Raw genomic sequence first — 25,772 nt, forward strand, 5'->3', positions numbered from 1 at the left:
AGGATGATATGTCACCTCAATGAAATTGGACGAACATTTATAGAAATTTAAAAAGCACTAAAGAGTAGTAATTCGTGACTGCTGATCTTGAATTAGAACTGTTCTATTGACATTATAATACAACCAGAGAACTTACTCTTCAAACAACGGAAAGTAAACAAGGAATTCAGGGACATTAACAACTCCTTCCAAGTTAAAATCATACTGGCAGCCAAAGAGTGGGTATTCTCCCTTCTTTTGAAAAGTTACACTGTACAATTCATTTCCAAAGGAGTTGGTTTCTGATGCTTCCAGGCGTTTGCTGAAGAAAATAAGTTAAAGAAATATCAAATTATGACAAACTGTTGTTTATAAATAACATGCAGATTATAGAAACAAATCACAATGCCTTAAACTGAATGGCTTATACATGTTTCAATGCTGCAGGATTATGGTAATGTAATAAAGCTAGATTCAGGATCAAGTGAACACAAGATACTGCATGCTGGAATCTGAAGCAAAAAGACAAACAGCTGAAGGAACTCATCATGTGTGGCGGCATCTGTGAAGGAAAAAGGACACTCGAAGTCTTAGTCCAGTCAACACTCTTCAACTGGACTCAGTCTGGGGTCAGACGATGGGTCTTGATTGAGACATTAACTGCCTATTTCCATCCTGCTGAGTTCCTCAAGCCATTTGTTTTTTTTTTAAATAAGGTTTAAGTGGTTTGGCTGGAAGAATAACCAATTACTAGGGACATACAAAAGGCAAAAATCATATTTGACAGATCAAGTGTCTAAATACATAGAAAAGGGAATTTGCAAAGAATTTCTCTGCCACAAAATTTCATTGAGGGTAGAACTTAAGATCATGCATCAGTGCGTGGAACTATGCTGTGGCCATTACAGAAACTTGGTTGAGAGGAGGGCAGGAAGGGATGATTAATGCACCAGGTTTTTGAAGTTTTAGAGAAGATAGAGGTGGTGGTAAAGGGGGGGGGGAATAGTTGCACTGCTGATCAGGGACAATATCACAGCTGCACTTAGGGAGACATAATGGAGGTGTCAGAGAGTCTGTTTGGGTAGAACTCAGGAACAGGAAGGGTGCAATCAAACTAATGGGATTGTACTACAACCCCCTCCCCCCATTAGCCTCTGGGACATTGAGGAACAAATGTGTGGACAGATTAAGGAAATATGTAAAAAATAATAGGGTGGTCGTCATGGGGGATTTCAACTTTCCTAATATAAACTGGAACCTCTTAGAGCAAGGGGATGCACTGGACCAGGTGTTGGGTAGTGAGCCTGGCCAGGCGATTGACCTTTCAGTGGGTGAGCAGTTACGGAACAGTGACCACAACTCCTTATCTTCCAGGATAGCTATAGATAAGGATAGGTATGGTCCTTGCGGGAGAATTTTAAATTGGGGTTCAGCAAATTATGATGGCATTATGAGGGCATTACAAGAGGGTACAGCAAATTACCAGGGCTGAAATGGCTAACACGAGGGGGCACAGTTTTAAGGTGCTTGGAAGTAGGTACAGAGGGGATATCAGGGGATATAAAGTTTTTTTTTACACAGAGAGTGGTGAGTGCGTGGAACAGGCTGCCAGTGACTGTGGTGGAGGCGGATACAATAGGGTCTTTTAAGAGACTCCTGGATAGGTACATGGAGCTTAGAAAGATAGAGGACTATGGGTAACCCTAGGTAATTTCTAAAGTAAGTACATGTTCGGCACAGCATTGTGGGCTGAAGGGCCTGTATTGTGCTGTAGGTTTTCTATGTTTCTATTAGGCAGGACATAATATTAATTGGAAACACATTTCCTCTGGCAAGTCCACATCAGATATGTGGAGGGTGTGCAAAGATCAATTGCACAGAGTACAGGAAAGGTATGTTCCTGTTAGAAGGAAGAACATGGATGGAAAGATTAGAGAACTTTGGATCTCCAGAGAGGTGACAAATTTAGTCAAAAAAAGGGAAAAGAATGTAATTCTTCAGAAGTTAGGATCAAACAGAGCACGAAGATTACAAAGAAGCCAGAAAAGAACTAAAGGAGGACATTAGAAAAGCTAGGAGGGGCCATGAGAAGTCCTTGGCAAGTAGGATTAAGGTGAATCCCAAGGCATTTTATATATAAATGAAGAGCAAGAGGATAACTAGGGAGAGGGTAGGACCACTCAAGGATAAAGAGGGGAACATTTGCTTGGATGCAGAGAGTGGGAGTGAGGTACTTAATGAGTACTTTGCTTCAGTATATACCAAGGAAAATGACATGGAGGACCAGGAGATCAATGCAGAGTGTATATATTAGGGCATGTGGAGGTCAAGGAGGAGGAAGTGTTGAGCCTCCTAATGAATATTGAGGTGAATAAGTCCCCAGAATCTGATGGGATTTAACCCAGGTTACTGAAGGACGCAAGAGATGAGATTGCTGGCGCCTTGACTAGCATCTTCATGTCTTCTCTAGGCACATGCGAGATCCCAGAGGACAGACGACTGGCTAATATTATACTTCTATTTGGGGAAATCCTGGTAACTATAGACTGGTGAGTCTCTGTCAGCTGTAGGGAAATTGTTGGAAAAAAATCTTAGGGAAAGGACATATGAGCACTTGGAAACCGGTGGCCTAATTAGGGACAGCCAGCATGGCTTTGTGGAGGGCAGGTCGTGACTTACCAACTTGACTGAGTTTTTTGAAGAGGTGACAAGAGAGATTGATGAAGGTAGAGCAGTGGATGTTGCTTACATGGATTTTAGTAAGGCATTTGACACAGTCCCTCGTGGGAGATTAATCCAAAAGATTAAGATGCACGGGGTCCGCAGTGAGTTGGCTTGCACACAGAAGACAGAAGGAAATGGTCAAAAGGACTTAGTCAAACCAGAGTTGTAATTAGTGATGGTCCCCAGGGATCTGTGCTGGGGCACAGAAAAGAATTAAAGAAGGGCATTAGGGAAGCCAGGAGAGGCCATGAAAAGTCCTTGGCATATAGGATTAAGGTGAATCCCAAGGTATTTTATACATTTGGGTGGTGTAGAAGACTGGCATAAACTATAGCACAATATAGATCAGTTGCAGATATGGGCAGAGAAATGGCAGATGGAGTTTAACCCAGATAAATGCTCAGTGCTGGCAAGCAGAGAGATCTTGGGATCAAAGTTCATGGCTCCAGTAAAGTGGCCACACAAGTTGATAGAGTGGTTAAGAAGGCTTGTGCTGGCGCGTGGCCAAGTGGTTAAGGCGTCGGTCTAGTGATCTGAAGGTCGCTAGTTCGAGCCTCAGCTGAGGCAGTGTGTTGTGTCCTTAAGCAAGGCACTTAACCGCACATTACTCTGCGACGACACCGGTGCCAAGCTGTATGGGTCCTAGTGCCCTTCCTTTGGACAACATCAGTGGCGTGGAGAGGGGAGACTTGCAGCATGGGCAACTGCCGGTCTTCCATAAAACCTTGCCCAGGCCTGCGCCCTGGAAACCTTCCAAGGCACAAATCCGTGGTCTCACGAGGCTAACGGATGCCTATATATATACTACACTATAGGAAGGATGTTGATACTTTGGAGAGAGTGCACAAGAGGTTTACCAAGAGGATGCCTGGTTTAGAGGACGTGTTCTATCATGAGAGGCTGGACAAACTTGGGCTGCTGTCATTGGAACAGCAGGGGCTGAGGGGAAATCTGATAGAGGTTTATTAGATTATGAGAGGCATAGACAGAGTAGACAGTGAGTATCTTTTTCCCCCAGGGTTGAAATTTCTAATCCAGAGGGCAGGGATTGAAGGCGAGAAGGGGTAGATTCAAAGGGGATGTGAGGGGTAAGTTTTTTACTCAGTGGCGGATGCCTGGAATGTGCTGCCTGGTATGGTGGTAAAGGCAAAAAAAATTAGACATAGGCACATGAATGTGAGGAAGATGGAGATGGATATGGGCATTGTGTAGATAGGAGGGATTCATTTTTGGGAGTTTTTGATTTACTTTTTAGCTGGTTCGGCACAACATTGTGGGTAGAAGGACCTGTTCTTGTGCTGTATCAAATGACAGAAAATAAAAGTGGTCCACATCAGCAACTAAGGGCTAGGATCAAGGAGTAAAGGCAAAATATGCTATTTGATGGAAAACTGACCAAACAAACAATAGCAAATTAACATGAAATTTTCAGGTTTGAAAAAGCTTACGGACTGACTCACTTGGGGTCAATAATGGAATACTTAGCAACCTTTTAAGAAAAAAAGAACTTCAACAGCAGCTGTTTTGCAAAAACAACAGAATTAGTAACAGACAAATTCAGCGATAATTTGTACATATTAACACAACAAAATTATAGAAATTGTCATCCTGTTAGGTAACATCTGTGGTGGGAGAAAGTAAGTTTCAAAATGCTGAGATTTCACCAAACGAAATTAAAAAATAGAGAAAAAGTACTAAAATACAAAGTGGGAAGGAGAGGAGAGAATCTATGGGAATGTTAATGATAGAAGCTAAGTTACAAAGAAAAGGACTTTAAAAGCAGTAAGTAGGTGGGACATAGAATTAAGTGCAAAATAAAATATTTTCAATCAAATCACATCGAAGGGAAGCAATCTCAGAACATGGACACTTCAAGCAGAGACATCAACTGTTGTCCAGCTTGAACCTACTTAATGCAAATAACCTCTGACTCACTAAGCAGATTGAGGTGGAATTTTAAGATTTTTATCCAGATTTAGGAATCCAAGTCAGGGTGATATTTGTCTTGGAAAAAAACATGAAAGGGATGGTGTCTCCATACATCTGTCCTTCTGAATGGTGCTGAACTTGACAAGGTTTTGTGTAGTATTGTGTAGACTGAAGTACTATATGACAGCGAAGGAACAGTTTCTTTGAGTAAATACATGTTCTTGTTAATAATTTATTGTTGCAGTTATAAATGCATAGTAACTTATTCTATTACACACCAGCAAATAGTGGAGGAAATTTAAGAAATATCAGGAACTGAGCAATTCAGAGGATACCATAGAGAACGCAAGAGAACGAATGCAGTTCATTCAAAAAAGCAAACACTCATACCAGTGGACTCATGAGAAAAACGCGCAGCAGACCAATTTTTTTTTTGAACAGGGAAGATGAGCATAGAAAACCTGAAGCAACAGTGTAACTAAGTTTAGCACACAACTAGTTTCACACATCATAAGTTTTAATGCTCCTCCTCCTTCCCACGCAAGATTTGACATTGTTAAAATGGTTTGCACTTAAGACAAATTCACTTACACAAGCTCAAAAGCGTTTGGTGTGGTTCCGATGAAATAACCTCCTGGTCGTAAGTGATTGCAGGCATTCCTTAGCATGGTGTCTGCCTGTTCCAGTGACTCAAAGGAATAGTGGTAGACAAACTGACAGCTGCAAATATCAAAGACAGCGTTTGGATCCTTATATTTCTGAGTCAGCAACTCCTGGAAAACATGCAGCAAATGCATTAAAAGTGCATTTGAAATGAAGTTAAACTGGACCCAAACACCACATTATGAACACAAGAACAATGTATTTGTTAATCCAAGTGCTACTTCTTCCCAAAATTCCTCCTTTTTGTAATACAGGTGGCCCCCGTTTTTCAAACGTTCGCTTTACGACACCTCGCTGTTACGAAAGACCTATATTAGTTACCTGTAACACAAGGTGTTTTCACTGCAATGAAAAAAGGCAGTGCACACCCGAACAGCCGAGCTCCTCCCCCGGAACTGCATTCTAGCCGCCATTGCTTAAACACGTGCTTTATCTCAATTTATTTTGTGCATCCGTTAGCAAGATGAATTCTAAGGTATCGGAAAAGCCTAAAGGAGCTCATTAGGGTGTTACACTTTGCGTAAAGCTAGACATAATTAAGCATTTCGATCGTGGTGAAAGAAGTAAGGACATTGTCCACGCGTTGAACTTGCCTGCGTCCACCATTCGCACTATTTATACACAGAAGGAATTTTGAAAGCTGCCGATGTTACTGTTGGTTCTGCTCGTAGCAAAGTGGTCTCTCTTAGTCAGCATCCAATAATGGATAAAATGGAAAGCTTGAGTGGATTGATGGGTGTACAAAGCATGGTGTTCCGTTAAGTTTTCTTATACTTAAGGAGAAATCAGTAAGCTGAAACAGAAAGCACTGGACGATGGTGATGAAAATGTTGCAAAAGTGGAATTTAAAGGTGGTCATGGGTGGTTTGATCGGTTTCTGAGGCAAGGGCAGCTTCATAGTTTAACGTTTACTGGAAAGAGTGCTTTGGCTGATACTGAAGCCGCCGAAAAGTTCCCAGCAGAGCTGAAGAAAATAATTACATAAGGTGGTTATTCATATAAGCAAGTGTTTAACTGTGACGAAACTGCAATTTATTGGAAAAAAATTGCCGAGCAAGACATTTATTTCAATAGAAGAAAAGCAGGCTAAGGGACACAAGGCATCGAAGGACAGGTTTATCCTAATGGCTATTATTAACGCCACTGGTGATGCTGTCCTTAAGCCTCTACTAGTGTACCATTCAGAAAATCCGAGGGCACTTAAAGGTGTTGATAAGAAAACACTTTCTGTTGCGTTTCATTCACATCCAAGTGGTTGGAATACTCAAGTGCTTTTTTCTGAGTACATGAGTGGATACGTTAGTCCTTTTGTTGAAAAATACTGTAGAGAAAATAACCTCGATAATAGGTGTCTTGTGATTGTCGATAATTGTGCTGCTCATCCGCCTGGCATTACCGAGTATGGCGGTAACATTCCTGTTGCGTTCTTACCACCGAATACAACAGTGTTGCTGCAGCCGTGTGACCAAGGCCTAATAGCCACAATTAAGGCTTACTGTACGCAAAATGTGATGCGTTTTATTGTAAGTACCATTGACAGAGAGGGCAACTCCAAGGTGTCTTTGCGAGAGATCTGGAAAGACAACAATATAAAACTGGCAATCGCCAACATTGGAGATGCTCTTGATAGGCTAACAGTCTCGATGAGAAATGGCGTTTTTAGGAAACTGTGTCTCGAAGCAGTGAATAATTTTAAAGGCTTCGAGCCATCAACAATAAATACGACAATAGTGAGTTTGGCTACTGTACATATATTATTTCCACTTTATATAGGCTGTGTATTTTTACGTGTTATTTGGTATGATTTGGCAGCTTCATAGCTTAAGGGTAACTGGAGAGAGTGTTTCTGCCGAGAGCACTTGCGCCGTGTTTCTGCTGAGAGCGCTTGCGTGAGATTTTCGCTACAGAGAACAGTGCGGCAATGATTGTAGAGAAGTATTTCTACTTTATATAAGCTGTGTATTTATCATATCATTCCTGCTTTTACTATATGTTACTGTTATTTTAGGTTTTATGTGTTATTTGGCATGATTTTGTAGGTTATTTTTTGGGTCTGGGACCTCTCAAAAATTTTTCTCATATTAATAAATGGTAATTGCTTACAGGTTTCCCCCGCCATCCGAAGGTAGAGCGTTCCTATGAAGTGTTCGTAAGCCGGAATGTCATAAAGCGAAGAAGCAATTACCATTTATTTATAAGGGAAAATTTTGTGAGCGTTCGCAGACCCAAAAATAACCTACCAAATCATGCCAAATAATACATAAAACCTAAAATAACAGTAACATATAGTAAAAGCAGGAATGATATGATAAATACACAGCCTATATAAAGTAGAAATACTTCTCTACAATCATTGCCGCACTGTTCTCCGTAGCGAAAATCTCACGCAAGCGCCGTCGGCAGAAAATCTCACGCAAGCGTTCTCGGCAGAAACACTCTCTCCAGTAACCTTTAAGCTATGAAGCTGCCAAATCATACCAAATAACATGTAAAAATACACAGCCTATATAAAGTAGAAATAATGTATGTACAGTGTAGTGTCAGTTACCGGAATCCAGAAGTCAGCACCGAGCACACTGATGATGGTGTGTTAGGCTGAGTCGTCGGAGGTTGAGGTGGTGCAGTGGTCCCCAACCACCAGGCAGCAAACCGATACCGGTCCATGGAGAGTACAGCGGTAGCCGGGACGCACCCAGCACATCTTTAAGAAAAAAGCCGAAATAAACAAGCTAATTAATTAGGTGCCGCCCGGCGCGTAAATATCGGCCCAGATCAGAGGCGACGCAATCAGCAATCTGTATTCACTTTGCGACATTCCGGCTTACGAACCATTTCATAGGAACACTCTACCTTCGGATAGCAGGGGAAACCTGTATTTCAGTTTTGTCAAGTAAATCTATCTACCTTAACCTTCATCCCGTTAACAAAAGCGAGTTGCCAATTTTGTTTAAAGGAAAACATTAGGAAAGGCTGTCAAGGTCTTAAGGATTGAAATGGGATTTTTCATTGAAAAATACGGAAGACAAGTCATATGGAGGCTAACCAGAGTATATTCTCCCCACAGGGAGGATCCAGGAGATTTCATATATCCAACTCAAAATCGCTCAGAGCTTTGACAAGAGTGAATAAGAAGAAACCGCTCTCAGTGACAGAAAAGTAGAAACATTTGGCAGAGATGCTCAGCAGGTCAGGTAGGAACAATGGCAAGAGAAAAGAGAGTTAATGTTTCAAGTCAATGACCCTTCATCCAAACTGATAAAGAAAATAGCAGGATCTTAATTTTTGTCATTAACTTCTTGTATTCTGTTTCACTAACATCCATTTTCTTTGCATTTTTATACTTGTTTTTCCTCTAGCTTTTTACAATTTTAATGAAATTTCATCAACCTGACAATTTCACTCTTCCACCACCAGTGCTACCTGATCCAATAATCATTTAATGCATTTCTGAAGGGTGGAGAAAATAAAGCTTATATCTGAGATACGGTGGAGACCAAGGTTCAGGTGGCAATTGCTTTTGATACTGTCCAAGAGGGAAATGGCCATTCCTTAATTAGAACTTATTGTCTCAAGTAATACTAATAGGGATGAATGAGAGTAGAAAAAAGACAGTGCCTCAAAAGGGCAACATCCATCATTAAGGACTCTGAACAACCAGAACATGCACTCTTCTCATTAACACCATCCACGACTGGGTGAAGCTAAGGAGGACGATGGCACCTAACTGCAACTCCTTTGCTTGCAACTTCGGAAACAGCTCTATTTCTATCTTTAGAGTTACACATTAAATTTGGTTCTTTGCAGAAATGGGACCCGCTCTCGGGGTCTCACGACTGGCCACTTTTCGATATGCCAAGGTCTGGAAGACTAGCGCGCCTTCAGGGTGCCAGATTTTCGTGGCTCTGGAGGTGGGCAGACTAGAGGTCCGTGCCGCCTCCTAGTGAGACAAGAGAGATGGAAGATCAAAAGCAGCAAGCTGGCTACTGGCTGTGTGCCCAGAGACCCAAGTTCTTTGGGCACAGAGCTCAAAAAAAACAACACAACAGACTTTTAACACCATAAATCAGTAAGTTGTTTCGTTATGTCTCCATTCTTGCTGTGATACGGGGACACCTCTTTTTCCCTCATTAGGGGGAATAATAAGGGCATGTCGAGTTACTGGGTGAACGAGTAGTCTTTGCGGTACTGCAAGTCTCTGTCTTTATTAATGCTTTGCTCGATGCTATTTTGCTGGTGGGGGGGAGGAGATTATTGCTTTGCTGCTGCTTATGCGCGGGGGGGAGCATTGGCGTTCTAATATTTAACTGTCATTCAATCTTTGGGGCACTCCTGTTTTCACAGATGTTTGCGAAGAAAAAGAATTTCAGGATGTATATTGTATACATTTCTCTGACATTAAATATACCTATTAAGGTGGTAGAGGAGCCTGAAGACTGACACTCAATGTTTTAGGAACAGCTTCTTTATCTCTGCCACCAAATCTCTGAATGATCCATAAACATAACTTCATTATTCGTCTTTTGTACTGGGTTTTTTTATTGTAACTTTTAATTTTTTTTTATGTCTTGCACTGTACTGCTGCCACAAAACAAAAACTTTCACAAATATCAGTGATATTAAACCTGATTCTGAAATTGAGCATTCCAACATTCTCTCTTATTAGATTTCCAGCAATCTATATTCCGCATTTCACAGTTTCTAATTTGTTTTTGTTTTTCTGTACAGCACTCATTCATCTTCTTCTACTTCAATACCTCAGACTATGATCAACAATCATTCACCCCCCCTCCCCCGGGAAACAATTGTGACTATTCCACCTGAAGTTGTAGTGGAAGCAGATGTGATAGGAAATTAGATTAATACTTAAAAGGGAAAACCTTGCAGGACCACAAGAACAAAAGAGAACAATGTCACAAAGAGGCAGCACAGAGGCAGGAAGAGCCAAATACCTACCAGTTGTTCTATCATGTTATTATATTTTATTGTATACTGTATTTCTTCTGTTAAAGATCGATTCTGGTACATTCAGCGTAGTTAGCAAGATCTAATATCCCCGATGCAAGATTAAAACAATCCAACAAAATAACTAATTTGGCCTGCCCAGTGAAAACCAAATGCGCTCGATGCAAAAGGCAACACAACTGTATGGCTTGCACACATCTGCATAGCTGTTGAAGTAATATTGATATTCTGACTAATTAATGTACTGCAAAAATCTTTTTGAAGCATAGATGTATTAGATTTATCGAGGGCTGAACAGCCTGGACATGCTATACTATTCTATTCTATTCAGCCTATTTATATTAAACTTTAGGAGGAATGCAATATAAATACAGGGCAGTGGGGTTGTCTTTATTTTAAAATCAGTGCAGAATCCAATTCACTCAGGGGTCTACACACTGTTTACTCCTTTCACTTTGAAGTTTTTACAAAAATAAACCAGTTTTAAGAAATATATTCCAACTTAGTTTCTACAAATTATTGGCTGAAGCACTGAAATGTGACTTAGAAGCCAAATGTATAAGTTATAGGCCAGGTCATTGATTGTCAACTTGTTATCTAAACAAAACTCGATTCTTCCACAAGTCATGCTACTATTATCATTACTGCTATTTTGTTTTACAAAAATCAGCTGAATGTCTTACTTTGAAAGACCTACAGCTACAAAGCTTTCCATGAGATGCCAGAATATCTTAGAGCATTTGAAACTAAATCACATGAACATATATCGCAATACCCAAAGCATCATACCTTGGTGCAGTCCGCTCTTATAAACTCTGCAGCAAAAAGAGGTTCATTGGAGTAGTTTCTGTTTTTCATGAAAGCATAGCGTTGAAAGCACTGTTCCAAAGAAACATCAGCAATATCTGTTGGAGATGGAAGGATGTAAATAATTATCCACTAATTTGTGCATAACATTCAATGAATTTTGAATATTAACTCATACATCTCATCTTTCTTCAAATTTCTCAAGAAATTCAGTGCTAAAGACACCATCTTTCAGGGACAATCAACCAATGCCTAATCCCAGTCCTTGGGCAACGGACAATCTCAGATTTTCAAAAGGAATGGTAAATCACAAAGAAGTTCTTCTTTACAAGGCAATCAAGTTCAATACAATCCCGGGTAAAGAAACCTCCTTGATCAACACACAAGCCACATCCCTAACCATTTACCCTTGCCATCCCAAAGCAATAGGGAGTTGTAGCTTGCACCACCTGATAATGATTGTTTCATCAGCAAGGAACAAAACCATAAACTCATCTACCAAGAATGCAACAGACGCAGGTCCTCCGCTAAGTCACGCACCATGCCGACTTGCAAACATATGCTTTACAGAACAATACAGCACACAAACAGGCTCTTCAGCCCAAGATGTCTGTGCCGACCATGCTGCAAAATTACAATAATCCTGTCTGTTTGCACATGGTCCCTATCCCTCCATTCCAGATTGATCATATGCCTGTCTAAATGGCTCTGGACCGCCATTATTGTAAAGGTTTTCACTAAGAGTACTGAGTTCCATACACCCATCACTCTCTGCATAAAAATCTTACTCTGCACATCATCTTTAAATTTTCCCCCTCTCACTTTAAGATTAGGTCCTCTAGTATATAGCATTTCTGTCTTAGGACAGCGGTCCCCAACCACCGGGCCGCAGAGCATGCGCTACCGGGCCGCGAGGAAGCGATATGAGTCAGCTGCACCTTTCCTCATTCCCTGTCACAGCCACTGATCAGCCATTACGCATGCGAGGTCATGACCCGCGCATCATCCATGTCAGGGTGGGAAGGAGATCAACTCCTCGAGCTTGCAAATGACGACGGGCTGAAAAGTATGTTTGACATAACATCTCTGTCAGCATTTTGTATCAAAGTCAAGGCTAAATATCCTGAGATAGCCATGAAAGCACTGAAAACGTTGCTTTCATTTCCAACATTTTTCTGCGAAGCGGAGTTTTCTGCAATGAATGCAATGAAAACTAAATTGCGGAATAGACTGGACATAAGGAACCCCCTTCGAGTATCGCTGTCTCCCATCACCCCTCGATAGGACCGTCTTGTTGCAGGGAAACAAGCCCAGGGCTCCCACTGATTCAGCGATATTGGTGTGTTACAATGATTTTATATGTTCATATGGGGAAAATATGTGCTGTGTGTTTAATATCCAAATGTTACTTAAAATGTTATGATGCTATTGACTTATAAGTGACCCTGTAACAATTACAGCACGGAAACAGGCCTTCTCAGCCATCCTAGTCCGTGCCGAACGCTACTCTCACTTAGTCCCGCCAACCTGCACACAGCCCATAACCTTCCATTCCTTTCCTGTCCATATACCTAACCAATTTTTCTTTAAATAATATCAAACCTGCCTCTACCACTTCTACTGGAAGTTTGTTCAACACTTCAAGCTCCCCTGTCCTCCCCTGATAATTGACTTATCACTGTATTCATGCGAGGAAAATATGCGCTGTGTTTAATATTAAATTCGTTAGATAAACCCTTTTAGAAACAAAATTGAGTATATTACCCACTTATCGCCTATATTCCAGTAGTGATTAACACCCACCCCCATGAACAGAATCGCCAAAAGGGATTTGCTGGGGCGGGCAGGGCGGGAATCGGCAGGTCACGACGCGCATGCGCACCCACGCAAGGCTTCATGGCCATTGTAGTCTTTCTAGGTAAACAACGCATCTGACTGCTACTCTTGTCCGTTGGCAACCCCACCCCCACCTCCCCGGTCGGCCGGTCCACAAGAATATTGTCAATATTAAACCGGTCCGCAATGCAAAAAAGGTTGGGGACCCGTCTTAGGAGAAGGCTCAGACCATGAACACAAGAGTCTGTGCAGATGTTGGAAATCCAGAATAACACACACAAAGTGCTGGAGGAACTCAGCAGCTTAAGCAGCATCTATGGAAAGGAATAATCAGTCGACATTTCGAGCCAAGACCCTTCATGGGAATGGATAGGAAGGGGGAAGGGCAGAATAAGAAAGATGGGGGAAGGAAAAGTACAAGCTAGAAGGTGATAGGTGAAGCCAGGTGGGTGGAGGAGAGGGGCTGAAATGAGAGGCTACCCAGATGGAATATGAAGTACTGCTCCTCCAACCTGAGAGTGACCTCATCGTGGCAGTAGAGGAGACTATAAATTGACATCAGAATGGGAGTGGGGATTGGAACTAAAATGGTTGGCTACCAGGAAATCCTATTTGTTGCGCGTGGAGCAAAGCTGTTCAACAAGGTGATCCCCCAATCTACGTTGGATCTCACCAATGTAAAGGAGGCCACATGAGAAGCACCGGATGCAGTAAATGACCCCTACAGATTTGCAGGAAGGACTGTTTGGGGCCTGGATGTAGCTGAGGAAGAAGGTGAATGGGTAGGTATAGCACTTCTTCTACTTACGGGGATAAGTGCCTGTTTCACAAACTTACCGAAGTTCTTTGAAGATATAACAAGCGCCACATAAGGTGCCACATAAAAGACTTATCTATAAGATAAGGATACATAGAGGTGGGGATGATATACTAGCATGAATAGAGGATTGGTTGACCAATAGAAACAGAGAGTTGATACACGGGTGTTTCTCTGGTTGGCAATCAGTGGTGAGCGGTCAGTGCTGGGCTCGCAACTGTTCACAATATACATTAATGATCTGGAAAAGGGGACTGAGTGTAGTGTATCTAAGTTTGCTGACGATACTAAATTGAGTGGAAAAGCAAATTGTTCAGAGGATATGGGGAGTCTGCAAAGAGATATAGTTAGGTTAAGTGTGTGGGCAAGGGTCTGGCAGATGAAGTACAGTGCTGGTAAATGTGAGGTCATCCACTTTGGAAGGAAAAATGGAAGATCACATTATTATTTAAATGGTAAAAGATTGCAGCATGCTGCTATGCAGAGGGACTCGGGAGTGCTTGTGCATGAATCGCAAAAGGTTGGTTTGCAGGTGCAGCAGGCTATCAAGAAGGCAAATGGAATGTTGGCCTTCATTGCTAGAGGGAGGTTAAGAGCAGGGAGGTTATGCTGCAACTATACAGGGCAGTGGTGAGGCCGCATCTGGAGTACCACGTGCATTTCTGGTCTCATTACTTGAGGAAGGACATACTGGCTTTGGAGACCATGCAGAGGAGGTTCACAAGGTTGATTCCAGAGATGAGGGGGTTAGACTATGAGGAAATTGAGTCACTTGTCACTGTACCCGCTGGAATTCAGAAGAATGAGAGGTATCTTATCGAAACATATAAAATTATGAAAGGTATAGATAAGATAGAGGCAGGAAACTTGCTTCAACTGGTAGGTGAGACTAGAACTAGGGGACATAGCCTCAAGATTTGGGAGAGTAAATTTAGGACAGAAATGAGCTTTTCCTGAAGAATGGTGAATCTGTGGAATTCTCTGCCCAAAGAAGCAGTGGACGCTACCTCAGTAAATATATTTAGGACACGGTTGGATAGATTTTTGCATACTAGGGGAATTAAGTGTTGTAGGGAAAAGGAAGGTAGGTGGAGATGAGTCCATGGTCAGATCAGCCACGATCTCACTGAATGGCAGAGCAGGCTCAACGGGCCAGATGCCCTACTCTTGCTCCTATTTCTTATGTTCTTATGAGATTAGCAGGGAAGGACAAATGGACAAGGAAATCATGGAGAGAGCAATCCCTGAGGAAAGCGGCGAGCCAGGGGAACCTCCAACCTGATGGCATGAACATAACTTCTCTAACTTCTGGTAACTTTTCCCCCTTTCCTTTTTTTCCATTCCCCACTCTGGATCCCCTCTTACCTCTTCTCACCTGTTTATCACCTCCCCTGGTACCTCCTCCTCCTTCCCTTTCTCCCATGGTCCACCCTTCTCTCCTACCAGATTCCTTCTTCAGCCCTTTACCTTTGCCACCGATCATGTTCCAGCTTCACACTTTATTCCCCCCACTTCCCCACCCACATGGCTTCACGTATCACCTTCTAGCTCGTACTCTTTGTTTCCTGAAACTTCTTCCCCCTTCATTTCCAGCCCTAATGAAGGGTCTCAACCTGAAACATCAATTAATTATTCCTTTCTGCAAAGACTCAGACCATCTACCTTATCTATGCCTCTCAATTTCATAACCTCCATCAGATCTCCCCTCAGCCTCTGATGCTCCAGAGAAAATAATCCAGGTTTTTCCAACCTCTCCTTGGAGCTAACATTCTCTACTCCAGGCAGCAGCCTGATGAACCTCTTCTACAACCTTTCCAAAGCCTCCACATCCTTCCTGTAACGGGCCAAGCAAGTAGAACTGCACAAAATCATCCAAATGCAGTTTAACAAAATTTCTGTACAGATGCTAAATGACTTCCTGAACCTTATACACAATGCCCCAACCAATGAAAGGCAGGTATATCATACACCTTTTTAACCACCTATCTTTACCCTATTCCTTCACCTTCTGTGTTAAAATCCTGTAAATACCTACATAGTCTCAGCACATTTCTAGAACAGCTTATACCCCACTGTTTCTAGAACAGCTTATACCCCATTTCTAGAACACTTATACCCCACTGATGACTAATAAATGGTTGTTAGGATGATAAGATAAACTTTTAATCTAACAATTTATCTCATTATGACCTTGAACTATATTGTCTAACTGCATTCCACTTTCTTTGCAACTGTTATAATTTATTCTGCATTGTTATTGTTTAACCTTTTTCTACATCAAGGCATCAGTTTGATCATGCAAGACATTCTTCACTGTATCTCTGTACATGTGCCAATAGTAAACTAATTCCACACTTCAACAGCACAGCAGAATGAAGGTCATCATATCTAAGCAGTGGCACAACAATAGTGTCTCCAGGAATCCCCATTCAACCGCGAGCTCAGGTGCTGCTAGTGTGAAATCTGCACATTCTCCCCATGACATTGTGTTTATGGGGTATTCTGGGTTCCTCCCATAAAGACACACCATAAAGTTGGATGTCTATTGTAGATTACTCTTTAACACAGGGTAAGTGACAAAATAATGAAAGCAAGTACATGGGCGTGTGGGAGACAGAAGTAATATAAGGGAAATGGTAATACTGGTCCCTTCCATAATGAACTAGGATATGTGCAATAAATGCCTTGTCACTAATAACAAGATCTGGTAAATGAACAATTACAAACAAACCCATAAAATTTGACAAGTTAAATCCTAATGTAATGCGCCGTAAGGATTCACGGCTAATGTAATGGCATCTCTGTAATGTTCACTGCCGAGGTAACAATTTCTCTGTAGCAGCAATGTTTGGGTTATGGCTGGAGATAACAGGACTTTGGTATGCATGTTAGCCAATCAGAGATTGCTGCTCTGTCTTGTGAATCTGGAAGGAGATTTTTTGCAGTCTTTGTCGAGGAGAGATGAAGAGGGAAGACACATGTGGAGAGAGCTGGTAGACCACCGGACGGAGTGGAATGGGATCTGAGGTCGGCGACGCTCGAAGGAGATCGATGGTGGAACAATGGCGAATGAGTGAGCTCCAACATGCACTTTTGACTTTTCCTTGAATTGGGCCCTTTTTTATTTGTTATTTTACTAATCCTATATTCAGATTAAGATTCATAAAGTTCATCATTTAATTGCATATGGTGTACTGTCTGATATTTTGCGTTGTGGGTTTGTAACTGGGCAGTACGTTACACAACATCCACACAAACATGATTTCTCAGCTTGGCGGGGCCAGAGGCTGTTTTCCCCTAGACAAACACGAGCTGGCCGAGCCTGAGGGTTACACTAATATTTAGAAAGAGTAAATAAACCCTTAACAAAGAGGGTAATGAATGGATGAAGAAATGCTCTAAATTGAATGTTTGGAACTCAGTTCAAGAAAATGCTTAATGGAACCCAAGTAACAAATCTTCAGAAAATAGAAAGTCATTATCCAGCAATCAAATGAATAGTGGGCTAATTTAAATCCACTAGTTTTGGCAACACTCAAAAGGTTTCAGTACTAAAAGTTCAGGTGTAGTTGCCTTGGTTCAACACAAAAAGAAAGAACTGGTCAAGTTACTTTTTTGAAAATTTATTAAGGTTAGATCAGTGAATATATCACTTGGAATTTACTCAAACAAGCCATATTTTGAAAAAGGATCTAGTGCTTTCTCGGTGTATATGACAAATAAACCCTTCTCAGGCTTCAAGCAGATACAGGTATCGATCATAACCGAAATTCCGATGACAAACTCTGTCATCTTCTTCGGGGATGATGCCTGGGGAAGTCTAGTCCTGCGGTACTTATACCCTTGTAGTCCTTCCTTCCTGATTGGATGAAGACTAACCAATTGGGAGGGATGGACTACAGAGGTATAAATATACTGGACTAGATTTACCCAGGCATCACCCACGATGAAGGTGGCAGAGTTTGTCATCGGAACGTTGGTTATAATTGACACCTGTACTTGCTGGAAGCTTGAGAAGAGTTTATTCACTAAGCTATATTTTCATTACACGTTAAATCCTTTGAACATCAATGTATACCAATTCAAAAAGCAAATGGATACAAATCAGTAACTCTTAAACTCTCCCAGTTCCTTAAACAAAAACCATGTTGCCTCTCCAGCAAATTACTTACCAACACAAACCAGTTTGTTAATTTGCCCTTTCTTCCACTTCAGCAAATCACCACCTTTCCCACAACCCAAATCCAAGACAGAGATGTTATGCCTATTCTTCCGTCGCACCAATTCAAGGAACTCTCCTAAGTAAAAAGGCAAGATGTCGGCAATCAGTTGAAAACTCTAGAATTAAAACTTCATAACTGCTTCAAAAAAACAAAAATAAAATCACATTTTTATCTAATGTGGAGGAAAACATTGTGAGTTAAAGATTTTGATAGACAGAGGGTTAATACTGGCTTTTTGAGTATGGAAACCAGTTTGCAACTTAGTTATAGATATGGCCTTGGCTTTCAGCAGACAATTCTTAGAAACTGTTTGCAGTAGTTTATCTTGTTAGAATTAGCCTCAAGGATATGGGACAAACAGACTGATACAAAAGACTGATTTTAGAAACGCAGAAAGCATAGAAAACCTACAGCACAGTACAGGCCCTTCAACCCACAAAGCTATGCCAAACACGTCCTTACCTTAGAAATTACCTAGTGTTACCCATAGCCCTCTATTTTTCTGAGCTCCATATACCTATCCAGGAGTCTCTAAAAGACCCTATCATATCTGCCTCCACCACCATCGCCGGCAGCCCATCCCACACACTCACCACTCTCTGTGTAAAAAACTTACCCCCGACATCTCCTCTGTACCTACTTCCAAGCACCTTAGAACTGTGCCCTCTCGTGCTAGCCATTCCAGCCCTGGGAAAAAGCCTCTGGCTATCCACATGATCAATGCCTATCATCTTATATACCTCTATCAGGTCACCTCTCATCTTCTGTCATTCCAAGGAAAAAAGGCCGAGTTCACTTAACCTTCTCTCATAAGGCATGCTCCCCAATCCAGGCAACATCCTTGTAAATCTCCCCTGCACCCTTTCTATGGTTTCCACATCCTTCCTACAGTGAGTCAACCAGAATTGAGCACAGTACTCCAAGTGGGGTCTGACCAGGGTCCTATATAGCTGCAACATTACATCTTGGCTCCTAAACTCAATCCCACTATTTTTTTTTAATTTTAGCTGTTGTTATGTGTATAGTTTATCCCAAGATAACTGCATGTGAACCTAGCTTATCTTTTGTAATTCATAAGGGAATCAGACAGACTCTGCTTCTGCAATCAATTTGTTTAAAAGGAGTTGTGCTCTCGGTATGATTTGGAGTTCAAAACCACCGTTAGCAGTTCCACTGTCCGCAATATCATGAATAAAGCTCTCTTTACTTCAAAGCCTGAAACTGTCCGAGTGGTGTATTTGAGTAATTTCTCTAACAGTTCTTATACATTTGAGTAATTTCCCTAACATCTACAAAGTGAAGAGGGCTGTAATATGATAGAAGCCTTTAGATCAAAGCGCCGAGGAAGATTGAAGCATTGAGGTCAATGCGGAGGTCAGATCGGCACTCGCTCTTAATGGATCAGGCTGGGGGTCGAGAGGCCACGGGAGGCCGCTTCTCAGCGGATGAAGGCCCCACGGAAGGACTGAGTTTGAGCTGTTGCTCTCCATCAATACTGATGGAGGATGTTATTGAAATTCCAAGATGTGATTATCAGTGTGGACCGCAACTTACATTGATCTTTCTCAGTTATTCCGTGTTTTCTTGCTTGTTGCCAATTGGTGAGTGGGTGATAAGTCACTTTTTTGGGTAAGGGAGGGGTTTGGTATTTGATGGTATTGTCGCTGTTTTTTTTTGCATGGGAAGGGGTTTGATGTTTTAGCTGCCATGTCTGGGTGGGCAATCCGTTAGTTTCTGTGTGAGGGAGTGGTTGGGGGGTTTGGGGTTTGTGAATTTTGTTTCTTTTTCTTTTTCATGCAGGAGGTGGGCCTCAACAATTTCCATGGTTTTTCTGTATATTATGGTTATCTGGAGAAAACACTTCTCCATATATACTTTGATAATAAAATTAACCTTTGAAACCCAGTAGAAAGTCGGGTTAACTTGATCTTGCTTGAATTAAAGCACTTACAAAGGTTCATTTATTGTCAAAGTATGCATGTTCAGTACAACTCTGATTATGTCTACTCCAGATAGCTATTAAATACAGAAAGACCACGGGAGCATTGGAAGAAAAGACATCCACTCGTCACCCCACCACCCTGGGCATGAAAAAGAAAAAAAACAAAACTTGCAGACCCCAAAAATGCCCCCTCACACCCAGCACAATAAACAGCGACAAAAGCAGTCCCTCGACCCCGACACCCGCATAAAAAAATAACGACAATAACAGTCCCGACCCCGTCATTCACAGAAAAAAACAGTGCCAGGAGCACCAAACCTCCAAACCCTCACACACAAAAAAAACTAACAGATCACAATCTGTCACAAGAAAGAAAACACCAAAAAAACTGAAGGAAACCAATATAAAGTATGGTCCAATAATCACATAAATCTCAGCATAATCAGAAACTTTTTGTCTGCATATAAGGAGAGCAGCCACACGAACTCAGCCCTTCTGTAAAAAATGACCGTTATCCCGGGTCCGAAATCGCTAATCCAGCTGCTGACCCACTCCGCATTCACCTCGATGCTTCAATTTTCCTTGCTGCTTCGAGATGGAGTCACTCATGACCCCGCGCCTCATCTCTGATCTTTTCCATGAGTCAGCTTGTATTCTCAGTCTTTTTTGCCATCACCACCTCCCTGTCTCTGACCTCCATAAGAAAGGTCTCCAGACACAGCATCACGCTGGATCCTTTGATCAAGTTCCAAACTGTACTTCACAGGCTCCAACAGTTTCCATAACACAAATGAGATGAGAAGTACAAGCAGAAGGTGGAGAAGTGAGATAATTGGAAAGATTTGCTGTCTGGAAGATGTTGCCCGAGGAATCGTTGTTTGCTGGCACCATCTTGACCAGAAGAAATGTTAGATGTTAGAAATTTGCATGTTTACTTACATGTTAAAAATTTAGGTTTCCTTTCCAATCCTTGCATTTTGATCAAAAATTGTAGCACATGTTCAGATTTCTACTGTTTAATGGTGTAAACAATCCACTTGATAATAACTTCCGGAGAACACAAAACAGACTCAAGGACAGCTTCTATCTTGCTATTATCAGACTTTTGAATGGATTCTTCATGTACCAAAAGGTGAACTCTTGATTTCCTAAATACTTCATCGTGGTCTTATATTTTATCCGGCTACCTGCACTTTCTCTAACAATAACACTGTATTCTACATTCTGTTTATATTGTCAATGTAATCACATTTGGCCTGATCTGTATGGTTGGCACACAAAACAAAAGCTTTTCACTGTATCTCAATACACATGGCAATAAATAGCATGGCCTGGCTACCTTAGATCATACATCACTCAAGCTTAGATGTATATTTTAATAATCAATGGCACCAAGAACAAAAATGTCCACATTTTTATAGAAAACAGATACAGATACAGTGTTAGCTGTGAGGAGGATGCTAAGGGGATGCAGGGTGACTTGGATAGGTTAGGTGAGTGGGCAAATTCATGGCAGATGCAATTTAATGTGGATAAATGTGAGGTTATCCACCTTGGTGGCAAAAACAGGAAAACAGATTATTATCTGAATGGTGGCCGATTAGGAAGAGGGGAGGTGCAACGAGACCTGGGTGTCATTATACACCAGTCATTGAAAGTGGGCATGCAGGTACAGCAGGCGGTGAAAAAGGCTGGCATTCATAGCAAGAGGATTCGAGTACAGGAGCAGGGAGGTACTACTGCAGTTGTACAAGGCCTTGGTGAGACCACACCTGGAGTATTGTGTGCAGTTTTGGTCCCCTAATCTGAGGAAAGACATCCTTGCCAACAGAGGGAGTACAAAGAAGGTTCACCAGATTGATTCCTGGGATGGCAGGACTTTCACATGATGAAAGACTGGATCGACTAAGCTTATACTCGTTGGAATTTAGAAGATTGAGGGGGGGATCTTATTGAAGCATATAAAATCCTAAAGGGATTGGACAGGCTAGATGCAGGAAGATTGTTCCCGATGTTGGGGAAGTCCAGAACGAGGGGTCACAGTTTGAGGATAAAGGGGAAGCCTTTTAGGACCGAGATTAGGAAAAACTTCTTCACACAGAGAGTGGTGAATCTGTGGAGTTCTCTGCCACAGGAAACAGTTGAGGCCAGTTCATTGGCTATATTTAAGAGGGAGTTAGATATGGCCCTTGTGGCTAAAGGGATCGGGGGTATGGGGGGAAGGCTGGTACAGGGTTCTGAGTTGGAAGATCAGCCATGATCGTACTGAATGGCAGTGCAGGCTCGAAGGGCTGATTGGCCTACTCCAGCACCTATTTTCTATGTTTCTATGATGATACACAACAGCACTCCTACATTCAGGAAATGGGAATGAACATCACTTTCATTTGTGTACTGAGAATTATCTTCTGAACTACCTTTAATGATTGCAGATAATCCAATGCAAATAACGCCACCAATTTCAAGGTTCCATTAAAGTCCAATCCCGACAGCTCATGATTTTGGATGCCTCCTGCATCAACCCAACATATTCAACCTGTGCACATTTCATCTTAAGCTTCCTCCTGATTATGTGCACGTCAACAGAAAGTTCAAATTCTTGAAGGGCATAAAAATCAAACCTTCTGTGATTGAAATAACATTAAAAAATTGTATCCAGAACAAGGGCAAGTCACAGCTAAATTATTAAAGTGGCTAGATTTCTTTCTTTCTTTCTTTGGAAAGTCTCAAGTATATGGAATATACAAGTGCAAAGTGTTTTGATTTCTTTACAATAGACATGCAATGCAATGAACATGAACATGAACTTTCAAACCTACCAATAAGGACGCTCTTGATCCAGTTGTTGAAATTGCGTAAGTAGAAGATTCTACTCTGACTGCGGACTGCCAATCCACATTCTTGGAGCTCATTATAGTGTGCAGCCACTTTACTGCAGTGACCCTCATCCACTTTCTGATTTAAGAAACAGAATTAAAAGATTAATCATTTCTAGTGGACCTAATCATTGAAACTCCTGCACCAAAACATCAGAAGCTATTAAAAAAAAATACGAGTGCCACTAACACTTGCAAATATGCCATGGAATATGCTTGTCCACATAATGAGAGGCAAAGACAGGAGATAGGCAGTGTCTGTTTCCCATTGTAAGGATCTCTAAAACCAAAGGGCATAGGTTTAATGTGAGAGGGGGGGGATCTGAGGGATAGGTTTTTCACACACAAAGGTATCTGGAATGAGCTGTCAGAGGAGGCATTGGAGGCAAGAACAACAAGAACATTTAAGAGGCATATGAACTGGTACTAAGATGAGCATAGAGAAATAGGGAATTAACGCAAGCAAGTGGGGTTCGTATAGAGTGGTATACTTGTCGGCATAGACATGGTGAAGCAAAGGTCCTCTTAGCATACTGTACAACCCTAGGATTCTACAACAAAGTTGAAGCCTCTGGAGTACAGGAGGTAGTGACAGCATCAAGCAAAAGTAATGTGAGGGACCAGACAATAGCAATCATGGTAAATGGTTGATTTTCTGGTGTAGCCTGTTCCGCTACTTGCCTTTCTAAATTTATAATGAATGATTTGGAACACAAGATTTCCAAATGAAATATCACAATGGAGCATAAAACGCAAAGACACATGGAGCATAAAACTTCACACAGAAAATTGTGAAATGATCTATTCCATTTTTACCTGGAAGATAAAGGGTTCAATTCTAAAAGCACTGCAAGAAATAAAACTTGGACACGTAGATGTATAAATCTTTTGAAGCCGTTAATACCTATTGAAAACTAAATTTAAAACAGCGCACATGAACTTGGACAGCATAAAAAGAAAAGAGCGCAAATTAAGAGAGATCACATTGAACTGCTACATAACCTGGATCTGATTACTCCAAGTTCTGGTCACTGTGGTTGAGAAAGGACATGAATATTTTAGGGACAACTCCGAAATTGGTTGGAGAAGCTAGAGCTGTTCTAATGAAATGAAGGTTGAGAGGCAATTTAATTTGAGACCTTCGAAGTCATAAGGGAACCAAAAGGTAATAAAGGAAAATAGCTTTGAGTGGTCAAATCAATAGAAACAGGAAGGAAATTTAAAGCAATTGGCAAAAGAACTGGTGGCAACATGAGAGAAAGGCTTTGCCACAGAATAAAGTTATTCAATCTAGAACCCACTGCATGAAAAGCTGGTGGATACGTATTCAATTCTTTCAAGGGAAATTGTGTGATTTTTTAAAAAACAGCACAGTTTGGAAAAAGGGAACAGAGCTTGATGGACTTGGTGTCCTCTTTCCATGCTCCAGTTTTCTATGATATTATAACATTGATAAGATAATTCAGCAGAAACAGCATTGCCCATACTGTGGCAAGAACACCAAGTATACACCTTTAAGAAGAAAGTAAAACTTGATTGGCATAAGGGAAAACCAAAATGAAACATCCAGTGATAGAGGCAGCTGATAAGTGTGAACACAACAGTCAACATGCAAACAACCAAGAGACACAGTGTACCGAAACGGTGGATAGATGATCTCACATTTAGGAATGCAAACCCTTACAGATTTATTTTTAACACTAAGCTTCAGTGCTGCCTGAAGAGTTTGTATTAGACATAACAAACGTTTAGTATCGCAGGTACAACGCTATGCCTGTCAACACATCCGGCTCTCCAGATAATAAATTCCGACTTCAGCTTCCAAATTATATACGCAATCTTTCAGCTAGTTCATCGAATCGGGTGGTGGGGGGGGTCGGGGAAGAAGAAAGTGAATGTTGTGGGATGGGAACAAAGTGGAGTAAATCAGAATTGATTGGAGAGTATGCAGAGGCGGCTGAGGCAAGAAGTGTTGGATGGAGAAGGGGCTGATGTCGGGAGTGGTGGGGAGAAGGGGCTGGGGATCGGAAGTGGTGGGGGGAAGGGGCTGGGGATCGGGAGTGGTGGGGGGAAGGGGCTGGGGGATCGGGAGTGGTGTGGTGGGGGAGAAGGGGCTGGGGATCGGGCGTGGTGGGGGAGAAGGGGCTGGGGATCGGGCGTGGTGGGGAGAAGGGGCTGGGGATCGGGAGTGGTGGGGGGAAGGGGCTGATGTCGGGAGTGGTGGGGAGAAGGGGCTGGGGATCGGGAGTGGTGGGGAGAAGGGGCTGGGGATCGGGAGTGGTGGGGGAGAAGGGGCTGGGATCGGGAGTGGTGGGGGAGAAGGGGCTGGAGATCGGGAGTGGTGGGGGAGAAGGGGCTGGGGATCGGGAGTGGTGGGGGAGAAGGGGCTGGGGATTGGGAGTGGTGGGGAGAAGGGGCTGGGGATCGGGAGTGGAGTGGTGGGGAGAAGGGGCTGGGGATCGGGAGTGGTGGGGAGAAGAGGCTGGGGATCGGGAGTGGTGGGGGGAAGGGGCTGGGGGATCGGGAGTGGTGTAGTGGGGGAGAAGGGGCTGGGGATCGGGAGTGGTGGGGGGAAGGTGCTGGGGATCGGGAGTGGTGGGGGAAGTGGATGGGGGATCGGGAGTGGTGGGGAGAAGGAGCTGGGGATCGGGAGTGGTGGGGGAGAAGGGGCTGGGGATCGGGAGTGGTGGGGAGAAGGAGCTGGGGATCGGGAGTGGTGGGGGAGAAGGGGCTGGGGATCGGGAGTGGTGGGGGAGAAGGGGCTGGGGATCGGGAGTGGTGGGGAGAAGGGGCTGGGGATCGGGAGTGGTGGGGGGAAGGGGCTGGGGGATCGGGAGTGGTGTGGTGGGGGAGAAGGGGCTGGGGATCGGGAGTGGTGGGGGAAAGGTGCTGGGGATCGGGAGTGGTGGGGGAAGTGGATGGGGGATCAGGAGTGGTGCGGAGAAGGAGCTGGGGATCGGGAGTGGTGGGGGAGAAGGGGCTGGGGATCGGGAGTGGTGGGGAGAAGGAGCTGG

General features: G+C 42.6%; 1 protein-coding gene across 2 annotated transcripts in view; it reads right to left on the reverse strand.

Moving 5' to 3' along the window:
* Positions 1 to 25,772, reverse strand: part of rnmt (RNA (guanine-7-) methyltransferase) — a 42,208-nt gene that overhangs the window by 11,664 nt on the left and 4,772 nt on the right. For both annotated transcript variants that reach the window (XM_072258303.1, XM_072258310.1), the window contains exons 2-6: positions 22,702 to 22,837; positions 17,890 to 18,015; positions 11,047 to 11,162; positions 5,224 to 5,405; positions 137 to 301 (exon numbers count right to left, since the gene is read on the reverse strand). In XM_072258303.1, the coding sequence (XP_072114404.1) occupies positions 137 to 301; positions 5,224 to 5,405; positions 11,047 to 11,162; positions 17,890 to 18,015; positions 22,702 to 22,837 (725 nt within the window). The remainder of the gene's footprint in view (positions 1 to 136; positions 302 to 5,223; positions 5,406 to 11,046; positions 11,163 to 17,889; positions 18,016 to 22,701; positions 22,838 to 25,772) is intronic.

This window comes from Mobula birostris, chromosome 1 (assembly GCF_030028105.1).
Source record: "Mobula birostris isolate sMobBir1 chromosome 1, sMobBir1.hap1, whole genome shotgun sequence".
NCBI classification, from domain to species: domain Eukaryota; kingdom Metazoa; phylum Chordata; class Chondrichthyes; order Myliobatiformes; family Myliobatidae; genus Mobula; species Mobula birostris.